Source organism: Fundulus heteroclitus, unplaced genomic scaffold, assembly GCF_011125445.2.
Source record: "Fundulus heteroclitus isolate FHET01 unplaced genomic scaffold, MU-UCD_Fhet_4.1 scaffold_80, whole genome shotgun sequence".
Taxonomy (NCBI): domain Eukaryota; kingdom Metazoa; phylum Chordata; class Actinopteri; order Cyprinodontiformes; family Fundulidae; genus Fundulus; species Fundulus heteroclitus.
Genome location: NW_023397252.1, coordinates 1,008,567 through 1,020,688, shown reverse-complemented (window position 1 = coordinate 1,020,688; position 12,122 = coordinate 1,008,567). Strand labels below are relative to the sequence as shown.

General features: G+C 40.8%; 1 protein-coding gene across 7 annotated transcripts in view; it reads right to left on the bottom strand.

Annotated features, from left to right (window-relative positions):
- rxrba (retinoid x receptor, beta a) overlaps positions 1-9,398 on the bottom strand; it is a 37,117-nt gene extending 27,719 nt beyond the window's left edge. Inside the window, exons 1-3 of one of the 7 annotated variants that reach the window (XM_036134372.1) lie at positions 9,230-9,398; positions 7,112-7,196; positions 1,612-1,760 (exon numbers count right to left, since the gene is read on the bottom strand). In XM_036134372.1, the coding sequence (XP_035990265.1) occupies positions 1,612-1,627 (16 nt within the window). In that variant the 5' untranslated portion in view covers positions 1,628-1,760; positions 7,112-7,196; positions 9,230-9,398. Of the gene's footprint in view, positions 1-1,611; positions 1,761-2,550; positions 2,786-2,809; positions 2,829-7,111; positions 7,197-9,229 lie in introns of those variants that run through there. The other 6 variants (XM_036134373.1, XM_036134374.1, XM_036134371.1 and 3 more) reach the window with 6 other exon arrangements.
- Positions 9,399-12,122: the final 2,724 nt, after the last annotated feature.

Genomic DNA, 12,122 nt, shown 5'->3' with positions numbered 1-12,122 from the left:
TGCCCTAAAAAGAAATAAGAATAATAAATGCTTGAGGAAACTCTGCCATTTCGATATTGACCGAACCATAACGACCTTTTATTTACGTTTTTTTAGTGAATCAATTTCATCGTTGTGCAACTTCTAAGTTATCCGGGTCATCGCAACAGCAAACAGGCTTAAATCGGAGGCGAGCGGACTTTCGCTCAGTCCTTTCTGAAAACGTTTCGACACCTATCCAGGAGTCTTTGTCAATTCTGGTGGACCGCACTTTTTTTTTTGGTGTCATGGTTTGGTAACACAGCTCTGAGAGAGAAGAGTTCCCCCCAGCCGGTTGTGAAACTATCAGACTGATAGGAGAGCCCTAACCATCCCCCTACACTGGCAAGTACGCCGTAACCACCACGTGTCCAAATAACCGTGACAATGGCACCGTCAGAAAGTCACAGAAACACCTCCAGTGATGTTTGTAGTGAATTACAGCAAACCAACAGCTTCTTAAGTGACATCAGCAACTTATTAAAAGAAACTGGCTGAAAATATACTGTTTCTTTCTACAATGTTTATGATATTCAATCGGAGCCGTCTGGCTGCTGCATTGAGCTCGATTATAGCTCAATGCTGATTATTCTAATATACTTCAAATCGCTGTAATGTAGTGAATATGCCTCCCATATTTGGGATGAGAAAGTCTGTCCACATGCACATTTTGTCTAGTACTTTAAATATTTAAGATGTGTCTGGATGCTACATAAAAAAAATTACCAAGTCAGCGATCGCGCAAAGAACATGCTCTTATTTTGTTCCCAACACAACTATTATAATGTGAATAATTCATTTTTGTACATTAAATTAAGTCTAGATTAGTTGGTTTTATGGTTTTTACCCATTGTGTTCGCAAAAATATATTTCTGTGCCCTGCTTTGATTTGATTGGTGAAGAGCACTTTGGGCTCTGTTACATTTAATTGGATGGTTTTGGTTTCATTAAGCTTTTTGTATAAATGTGTGAATGATTCAACCACTGCAAAACAAATCTAGCTACGAGTATTAATAAAGTATCCTTGCACCATGGCACACAAAAAAGTGTATATGTTCATCATTACCTTCCATGAAATTAGGGAATACAATAATCTGATGAATCAGATAATTTGCTGTTTTTTTATTATTGAAATTGAAACATGAAACAAAAATAGCAAACAACTCACTTTGCTATTTTTAAGATGATGACTTAGTTTAATGAATCAACCTCAGGCCTTCAGGTGGTTAGTGGAGATGCTGCGTCCTGATGCCGAAATGTCACTTTATCCAATTTCACTATTTTTACCTTCTGATTTATTTGACTGTATCTTAATTCAAGCTGCTAAATGGCACATGTAGATGGTTGTATGTTGTACATACTTATCTATTAACTGCAATTAGTTGATTTTAGTTACTTATTTTATTTGATGTTATCTGTGTTTTACTTTCCCACTTTGCATTGCAACTGTTGCACAGTAATCTCCCTTTAGGAGAAACACAGTTTCTTGAATCACAAATGTAAGTATAAACATTGTTTAACATCTCAATACAAATATGGTATATTGTAGATAAAAAACAGTCGAAATAAACAGATCTTTGCCGTTTTGCTCACCTCTGCTGTCTCCCATCTTGGTGGCTGGGGCACAGGGGCCGCCTGGCAGCGTTAAGCCGGTGTGCTGTCGTCTTTAACAGCCAGCTATCAAACTCGAGACCGCGGACTGAGGCCCGGGCCGGAGCTGGTTCGGGAAACCAAAAACGGGTCTGAAATTCCAAACACAGGGAAGAGAAGGGGGAAAAAAATTAATGCGTGTGGCTGAGGGTGACACTTCAGTGACAGATAATCAAGACAGTTGTTTAAAAGACTGCGATGACTTTATCTACTGCTACCAGAAGAAATAGACGCGAGTAGATGTATTATATTTTTTAGTAACGTTAGTTAGATTTGAAAAGCAGCCAGCTGCTCAGCTGATGCCAAGAACGTCTCGTCCGGATTTAAAAACAGGGTTATGACCGTTTAAAAATCAAACTAACAATATGTTATTCACATAAATCACAGCGCGTTTATCGCAGTGATTAAAACCTCCCACGACAGCAGAGTTACGAGCCCTGACAGATGGCAACAAACCGCCGCTGCTCTCAGACGGCTAACGCTAGCCGCTGCAGCTCGTAAACTAGCGGAGCTAATGCTAACGCTAGCAAGAAAACTTCAAACGCCTGACTCTCCCAGAAGCAAAAGTTGTTTCAGTCGGGTTTTAATGTCAAACCCGTACGCGCAGCACTCGGTACACGGTTTAAACAAAGTTGCCATTTCTTGTCACGTTTAAAAAACATAAATTAAGTGTCTGGTTTAAGTTGGCAAGGTAAGCTAGCTATGTTTAGCCACCTACCCCCCAGCAAGCTAGCCAGCTAGCTAAAGTGGATCAGAGAACTGGACAGGCGAGAACAAACCAGATTATTCCGGGCTGACCGCTCTTAGTCTCATTCTGTCACATATACGATATCTGGATTAACAAAACCGACATTTTACAACAAATAAAAACGGATTACTGACGGTTTAACGACGCAGCTTCCTCGCATGAAAAGATGTGGCGACTAGGCCCCGTGTGTGTGTGTCTGTCTCCCCCCCACCACCACCACTTTGCCTCGCAGTCAGCCCTCCCTCCCTTCCTCCCCCTGCGCGGATGAAAACATGATGATGGCGGAGGATTTGGCATAGAGCTCCTGTACAGTTGCACATCGGCCCCGAACAAATCCGTGCAGCAGAGCGGCGTGGTTTCTGCGAGGGGCTGTGCGGTCATGATCCGGCTCACATGTCTCTGACAGAGGGAGACACATCCAGTCAAGGGGGTTAGGAGGTCAAGACAAGTTCAGCTTTGCATTTCAGGAGCTCCAAAGGTTATTGTCGGACATCGGTGGGTTCTGCATGCTGCTTAAGCCAGTGGATGCATTAACACACTGTGTTTGTTCAATCACTGCTGAAACAAACACACATTGGACCTGATTTACTTCATCCTGTGGATTTTAGTTTTTCAGAATCCAATAGAAAAACTAAACTGATCCAAAACAACATTTTGACAAAACTTATAACTAGAGTGGCTCATGTTATTTACTCTGAGCTACCTTTATAGTTTTACTGCTATAGGCTTAGGCTACTGGAGGATATCAGGATCTAACTTTCTCACTCTATAGAGTTCTACTGTTCTTCAATTATGCATTATGTGTTGTCATTTCTGCTTTAACTTTCTGTTCTCTCTTATCTTCATAGTAGGTACACCTGGTCTGTCTCTGCCCAGTCGGTCGAGGCAGATGACCATTCATACTGAGCCCGGTTCTGCCGGAGGTTTTCTTTCCCGTTAATGGGGAGTTTTTCTTCCCACTGTCGCTTCATGCTTGCTCAGTATGAGGGATTGCTGCAAAGCCATGGACAATGCAGACGACTCTCCCTGTAGCTCTACGGTTCCCCAGGAGTGAATGCTGCTTGTCGGGACTTTGATGCAATCAACTGGTTTCCTTATATAGGACATTTTTGACCAATCTGTATAATCTGACCAATCTGTATAATATGATTGAACTTGACTTTGTAAAGTGCCTTGAGATGACATGTTTCATGATTTGGCGCTATGTAAATAAAATTGAATTGAATTGAACATCTAATTAAATTATATATCAAAGAGTTGAAACAAGAAAAGCTCATAAATGACACAAACACTGTTTTGCAGAATATTTTTCATACGCGACCAGTTAAGAAAGTTTATTGTTTTTAACTTTTCTGGTTAAGCAGCAGAGGTGGGTTGAGTAGCCAAAAACTGTACTCAAGTAAGAATAGCACTACTTCAGCATGGTTTTACTCAAGTAAAAAAGTTGTCAGCCAAGAAATTACTCAAGTAAGAGTAAAAAAGTATTCAGTTAGAAAGCTACTCAAGTACAGAGTAACTAAATCAGCTGATGATTTAATATTAAAAAAATACTGTAATGTAAAGTTATGTGCAAATTCTAGTATTCTAAAGACAATAGATACACTAAAGACAAAAGAAACACTTTTCTAAAACTTCTTTTCAACATTAAACTTACAATACTTACAGCAGTTAATGAATGTACATTATATTAGAACATTGCTAAGAACTTTCAACGACAATTCTACTGATTACTGAATGTTCATTTGACCACCAAATGGCTCAATGAGCTCAGCAGATGGAAAATAACATTAAACCAACAAAGCTCATGTACAAACAAGAAGTCTCACTTTATCATAAACTCTAGATTTTTGTCTCTGGTGCATTTCTGGTTAAAATGAGTATGTTCTTTATTCATGAAGTTACTCACAGTAGGTAGAGTAGCCAGACATTTTACTCAAGTAAGAGTTTCGACATTTGAGTAATATTACTCAAGTAAAAGGAAAAAATACAGTATAGTAATACTACTCCTAAAAGTACATTTTCCTTAAAGAGTTACCCAAGTAAATGTAACTGAGTAAATGTAACTAGTTACTACCTACCTCTGATAAGCAGCTGCGACAACAACACTATAATAGCATTTAATACAAACAACTTTTCAGGTAATTGTGTTATTAGTTGAGATTATTTGGGACCAAATAAAACACCTGTCAGGTACACTTCTATGTTAGCTTATATATTTAGGGGGAGTGGTCGGATGTTACTGGGTTCAATTCCCACAGACTGCCACTTTAGGTCCCTGAGCAAGCTCCAGACTGCTGCCCCGGGCACTGCATAGTAGCAGCCCACTGTTCTCTATAAGGGAGTCTTTGTCAGCATTAGGAAACCATAACAAAACCGAGCAGATTTCATTGGAATGTATTTTGCAGTGAGATATAAAGATGATGATGATTATTATCATTAATATTACATGTTTGGTCCAGATTAAAGCATCAGCATTTTTTCTATATGTTTGATGTTTTCGCTTTCTGATTTTAAATCGTATTTTTTGTTTTTACAAGCATAGCAGTTCTCTTTGGAACAAATTTTGCACTGGATGTTTTTAAATCTCAATGGAGACAAATTATACCCTAAAATGTCTTATTTTCCTGCAGAACTTGCCTGTGATAATGATGTAATAATGAAATGTTTTACATACAAATACTTACATTAGTTCATTGTAATTTCATTGTATAGAGAATAGCATCCAACAAAAGAGTGAACTTCTGAGTTATATCATGGGAAACTAAACATTTCTAAAATTGTTCTAAAACATGACCCAAATATGCATTACAGATTTGAGAAGTGTCTAATAATACAACTCATTTTTTTTCTATGTTTTGTTCTTAAACAAAACATTTGTTTTTGGCTGAAGCTCCACTTTTTGTTGACGAAAATACTTCATCACCCCCAAGCGGACAAATGCGGTATTACAATTACATAAATTAGACATTGCTTTTGGGGTTGTTAAAACCTTAAAGACAGATTATGAAACAGAGTTTTATTTTATTCAGTCAAATTACAGTCATTCTGGCTTTAAAACAGAATTACCTGTATCCTCCAATTTCTTAAACAAAAAATGTAGGAAACCACTGGGAAGTTTAACACAAAAACCTTACTCTGGGAACAAAAAGAATTGTGGGTAAAATTCTATGAAAATACTAAAAATAATTTACTCTCTTCCCCAGAATATTTTACTATATGTTTATATCACATAAGTAAACTCAATGATTAGTCTTTGTGGAATGTTAAGTTAAATTTACCTTAAATATTCATCTCACCAACTTTAACCTCAGACAAAAAAAATGTGAATAAAAAACAATATGATTGTAATGATTTGCCATTTTTGGATTGCTTTGCCCATAATGTCATTAAAGACTTGAGCAGTTTGTGATTTTTTTTAGTTCACATAGACAGCAAAAACCCAGAACAGATCCTGACATATTTTTTTTATTCCTTTTATTCAGAAAACATGTAAACAAATGTACCAACGTATCAGATTTAAACACATCACATGAAATAAGATGGTAAGGCAAATAAAAGCAACAAGAGTTCAAATTCAAGGACTAAAGATAATTTTATCTTAATGTGTCATAGCACTTTATACACAGACATTTTTGGTAATCATATCAGTTGTACACTCTTGTTTTCTAGATTTGAACAGGTGATGTTGATGTGTTTGCATGTATGCCAGATTAAAACGTTACTTTGTTAAATGGCCAATACTAAAACAGTCTTTCAATGTCTGAACTTTGCAACCTTTTTGATCTTTTTCTCTGTTTTGTGTTTTAATTTGCACTTAATCTGCATCACGTGAAACCTTAAAATATTGTCATTTGTCAATAGACCGATGGAAGCGATCGGTTGTACCTTTTTTAAATCATCTTGAAATCCTCCCGCTCTCATCAAGTCTCTAATCATTTCAGAAACTGAAATCCAAACCTGATCATTTCACACATTTCAAGCTGTGCTGGACACTAATTAATGCTAAAGATGTCACTATCTAAACATGTGCATGTTCTCCTCGCGCATGTGTGTGTCAGTGCTGCGTTGGGGATTAGCCCCAGTGTGTGTCCACTAGTGATTAGCCTGGTCAGTGGGCCTGTTGTGCATTCACTCAGGACATTAGCATATTAATGCAGCCTCGCTCTTGATCTCCCTCGCGCCCTCTAACTCTCCCGCTCTGTCCCTCTCTCGCGCTTTCTCTTTCTCTATACATATTTCCCAGACTGCAATGATGCTTCCTGCAGCTTCAATCTATAAATCTCACCAATTTACGCTCCCCGTGCTGTGAAGCAGCGCACAATCTGGCCACACAAACTTCAAGGTTCCTGGTCCTCTTTTTTCCCTCCAAAAACCTGCCTCTCCCCCCATTCTTTCTGCACCACATTCAAATCCTTCGCTTGCTCTTATTTTCCCTTTTTCTTTCTCCAGGTCCCCCCCCCGCCTCCCCCCTCGCCCCAACTTTGTCAAACACAGGAAAACACACACAGGAGCAAATTCACAGGGGCAAACACAGAGAGGCCGAGCACACACCCACACCCACAGACCCCCAATCCTCATTCATGCTCCTTTTCTGTCACTTTACCCTTTCCAGAGCAAATTTAGCAGGGCCTGCTTTAGACTTTGGAGTTGAAGTGTGAACAGGACAAACTCGACTATTTAGCTTTTCATCTGCACCTTAGATAGGCTTTAACCTTGTTTCCAAAATGGGGACGCTCCTGATCTGCAGAGGGAAGCTTGTAGAACCAATCAGACCTTGCACCTGTATGAAGGAAACAATTAAAGTTAGTAGACAATTAATGAGTTCATTTCTACTCCCAAATGATGCAAGCTTCAGCACATGTTCCGGCATGATGAATGGAAAGCATTCAAGAAACTTTTTATTTAGGAAGTTTATAAGTTTGGCATATATCAAAAAGTGTTATTTATGTTGCCTTGTGTTTAGGCAAATCAGGCGACTTCCTCCTCACTTCCTGTAGTTGTTGCCAGGAGAAAAAAAGTACTTTTCTTAACATCTTTGTCTTGACCCCAATGTGCTGCATTCTGTCAAAACTGAATAATAATAATAATAAAAAACTTAATGAAAAGGTTTTAGACACAGACCAAATCCTAAAATTGCTTCAGTCTTATTGATAAAACCGTTAAGCTGTCCTGCAGATGTGTCTTGAAGGCTTTAGATTTACATAAACTCACACTCTGCCTCGTTCAATAGCTCTCTCACTGTTTGCCTTTCTGTGTCTCGCTCTTCCACCCACAGAGCCACTGAGCTTGATCCCATCCATGGTGGTCCGTCCCTCGCTGATGTTCAGAGGTCAGGGGCGTGATGTCCATCCACAACTCCTGGTTTCACAAAGGCAGACGCAAGAATTGCGTTTGGACAATCAACTCCAGACCTCCATGTCTCCTTTTGGTCATTAGTGGACTCGCATTCTTGAAGAGGCAGGTGCATCGCCTGGTTGTGTGGCAGTCGATGCGGAGCTTTATTTACTGATTAAAGTTTTCGAGCCACCAAAGCCTCTGAGAGGATCCAAAATATCAGTTACCCCTGTTGCTGGGAAAAAAAAAAGGTTCAAAGCAGCGTTTGTCTGCAGCCTTCAGGTCAGTGCATGTGGATGAAAAAAAAGAGAAAGAGCTAAAAAAAAAAGAATAAGCCTAAGAACAAGAAAGGGAAAAAGCGCTAACTCATGCTTGCATTCTGTGCCGGTGACACCATGATAAACGGAGGGGTCACCACCCGGGGGCAGGCCCATCCTAAAGGAGCCAGCGCTGTGACCTTGTACAAAAGAAGGAGTGGGTCCCCCAACGGTCACACGGATCAAAGGGGACAAAAGCCCGAGATGATAACTCAGCTCAGCAGTTGTGCACCTGATTATCAAGCATATAATCAACAGGGGTAGTAAATTTCCCCAAGTTAGAGCCACTTAGGGTGGAGTAACGGGGTGCTTGAGCATTAAAAAGTAAAGCCCGGACTCGCTCTAATCTGATTTGCCGAACGAAACATTTTCTCTTGATCTGATTCGCTCTGTTAGGCGTTCTCTCTTTCTGTGGGACTCCGTCTTTATCCAAACGATGCGGTCTTTGGTGAGGCCTGGCCTATTCATCCGAACCCCATGTGCTGTGTGCCCACCATTGAGGTGCAGAGTAGCATGGTCACAAAGGATGGCAGCAATTCAGGGAGCTTGTTCCCTAAAACTTTTTAAGCCTGTGTTCAGAATAAAGTTTGCAGTTAAACAGTGGAGACAGAAAATCTTCCAACTAGTTAGAAATAAAATACAATTGAAATGTGGTAAAAGTTTTCTTAAGCCCTGCAGTTTATGGATATGGCATGTTTTTGCATAGTCATGGTAAGTTGTAATCATTTGAGTTTACTTTTCCCAATGAATAAGTCCATAAGGCCTAATGGTGAAAAGTTTTTTACATGCCTTAAATGCTTTCCAGCAAAGCTCATTCTCAACACATGCATTAACAGAAAGGATTAGTTTTATATTTTGAACATTTTACATAAAAGATCACTTTGCTCAATTTTCCTGACAACCCCACCCCCCCAAACTAGACCTGAAAATGTTGGAATTAAAAAGGCCTGAAATCCTAAACTTTTCTGCCTCACACTTGTCTACATGTACCAATACGGCCCGTTGCCCTGTTTAAAAGTGACAAAAAAGATGCATTACCTAAAGAAAAGGAGGTTTGTAGTGCCAGGTATTAAGACCCTTTGGGACCTAAAATCTGGATCAAGAATTTCTGGAAAAAAGCCCGCCATAAAGTCCCTCTCAACCACCGATCATTCATCCTTACATGTGCGACCGACATCCTCTCCTCCGCTCCATCCTCCCTCCGTTCTGGCTCGGATATTAGCTGCATCGCTCTCGACGTATGGCCGCACTTGTCCTACTTCTCCATCTTTCACTTGCTCTGCTTTTCGCCTCCTCTGATCCTGCATCCTTCTCCCTCTCCTTCTTCAACCCTTTCTGCCGGGCCCACCCTCCGCCTTTACATTTCCTCTTGGTCTCCCCGCCCTCTTTCTCCTCTCTCTCCCTCTTCTTTCACTCGTTCCTTGTCTCTCGCTCTCTCCCTACCCTCATTTCATGCAGCGCTGGGGTTACCTAAGAGACTGGGCCTCAATGGAGAAAATCTCCTTTGGTACAATGAATTTGGCGAGAGGCAGAGGGGAGGGAGAGAGATGGGGGGGCAGGGTAAAATCAGGGGGTGCTGGACACAGGAAGGGTGGAGGGAAAGTGAAGGGAAAGGATAGTGGGATGCAGATGCATGCAGGGATGGAAGGGGGATACGAAAAATTGAATAAGTGGCTTCGCTTGTGTGATTTCGCCTCAGTGGTCAGTCTTTTGATGGTTACTTATAGTGCCCCCCCTCCCCCAACCTGCTCACCACTCGGACCAGTTGGTCCCACTAATTAAGAATGAGCTCATTTAAGCATTTCTGCAAAACCTTAAAGAAATCATGATTATTATGAAACTAAAGCCCGATTTTGATCAATTTTGTGCAATATTGTCCCAGTGTGACGTAATTTTGCGTGCATATGATGGATGACGTCAGTGTCAGTTGGGTGCTGTTTTGTTTGTTCAGTGTTTGTTTGCTCTTGGCTGGAAGTTCAAGATGGCACCCAAAGGAGGAAAGTTCTTTTTACAAAGACAAAAAAGTGATTTAACTGCATGAACCTTCTCCGTTCAGGACAAGTAATTACACAATACCCCTTTAATCGTTTCCCTGTCTTGGCTTGGAAGATGTTCTCCCTCATAAAAATAAATAAATAAATGGAGGCCAGACATGCACAGTCTTGTTTGGAAGTTAGTTACTGATTGGCACAAAAGTGTTGCAGTTCATTTTCTTGTTGCACCTTATTGAGCTCCTCGGCTATTCTATTAACTTTGTCATTTGTCTCTGAGTTGGCAAACAGATCCCCTGCTGCTCAGTTTTGTCTCTTTACAACTCATCCCCCCTCCACAAGCCCCTCATCACACCCGAGGATGTGAGAAAACAATCGGGCTAATAAAAGAAGCAGAGAGATAATTACGGCACGGCTAAGGAGTTGGCCTACGCCCTAAACCCTATAAAAGGAGCGATGTAAATCTGGATATGGGGGGCAACGTTGGGGCTCCTTTAATGCGCTTTTCAGATGAAATGAAACTTATCCTTATTTCCATGAATTTCCCGTGTAAATGCTAGGATGAATCCGGGATCTATGTGTTAATGACTCTATCAGGGCCTGATACCCAGAGGCTCCTGCTGTGGAAGGAGATCCGAGGGGATCGGGGTGTTCGAGTGTGGCGCAGGAGGTGTCAAAGTTGGGTCTCTGAGTGTGAGTGTGTGTGTGTGTGTTTAAAACTGGGGACCGAGGTGGGGGGGATGGCGAGGGCAGATTGTCCGTGGTTTTCTCCCTTCTGCTGAATGAAGTTATTTCCAGGCCCCTGTCCATCTGTTACCGTGGCAGCAGCGGTGACCAAGGTGTTGCCATGGCGAGGTGGACACAAAAAGGCGTGGCGTGGGAACGGGTCCAGGGGTCAGGAGTGAGGGTCAGGGGGTCGTGGGGTCACAGCCAGCTGGACAGCACACAAGAGGAGACCGGGGTGAGAAAAGAAGGAGGGAAAGTTTTATTCTCTTTCTCTTTTTTTTTTTTTTGGGGCCTTTTCTTCTCCTGGTTTTTCTGCTCTGGAGGGAGACGTCCGAAGAGTGGACACCACTGGACAGTAACATTGAACTGGTGCGGTGAGATGAAAAACAAGAGGGGGTGAATTGTGGAAGAAGGTCCATGGGTTTCACAGAGCAGGGCCCCCACAATGTCCAGGCTTTGGAGGGGGGGGGGGGGTCCCCTCCATTAGGCCTTCTACCTTACTGATGTCTAATCGCGCAAAGCATTTGACAGGCAGGCAATTGACTCTGGTCAATGTACGTGCAAATGTGTCTACTGAGGAAGGCTGTGCATGTCTGTCTGTGTGGTCACAGAGTTCGACACTCAGACCAAACAAAGCCTTTTTGACAGCATTTCAGTTCGGTCATTTTGTTTTCAAAACCTTTTTTTATATATACAATGGGAAAATATGAGGCGGGTGATGAATCAAAGCTATACTTTACCAAAATCTCTCTATATTGAAAAAAAAACAACTTATTTTCATAAAATTGTCAAACATGGACCTATTTTATGGCTGTAGACACAAAAGTAACTGCATAAAGACCAGCAGTAATGTTTATTATCACTATTATGTTCATTAAAATGGGTTTGGCGCTGGAGAAACAGTGTTGGTAATGTTTCATTGAGCTTTTAACCATTTATTTGAATCGGGTTTTTTCAGCTTGGAAAAATTATGCAGCAAGAAAAAACAAGAGTGAGGTGCACAAATAATAATAATATTTTTTTCTAATCCACATAGGTTCAAATTTCCACATACAGGACCAACTCCATACACGCCATGTTTTACTTGGGAAAGTTGCAAGGAAAACAAAACAATATTTGTAAGGCAAGGCAATTTTATTTTTAAAGCACTTTTCAGTAATATGACGATTCAAAGTGCTGTACATTAACAAAGCAAAAAACAAACAGAGGAAATAAAGTATTACAGAGACTGAGAACATTGCATTGGAACAGTAGCAGCAGGTCAGATACAAGTTGGACTACGAACTTCAACATTAAATGTAAATGTAAAAAAGAGGCAACTCTAAACCAATAGGTTTT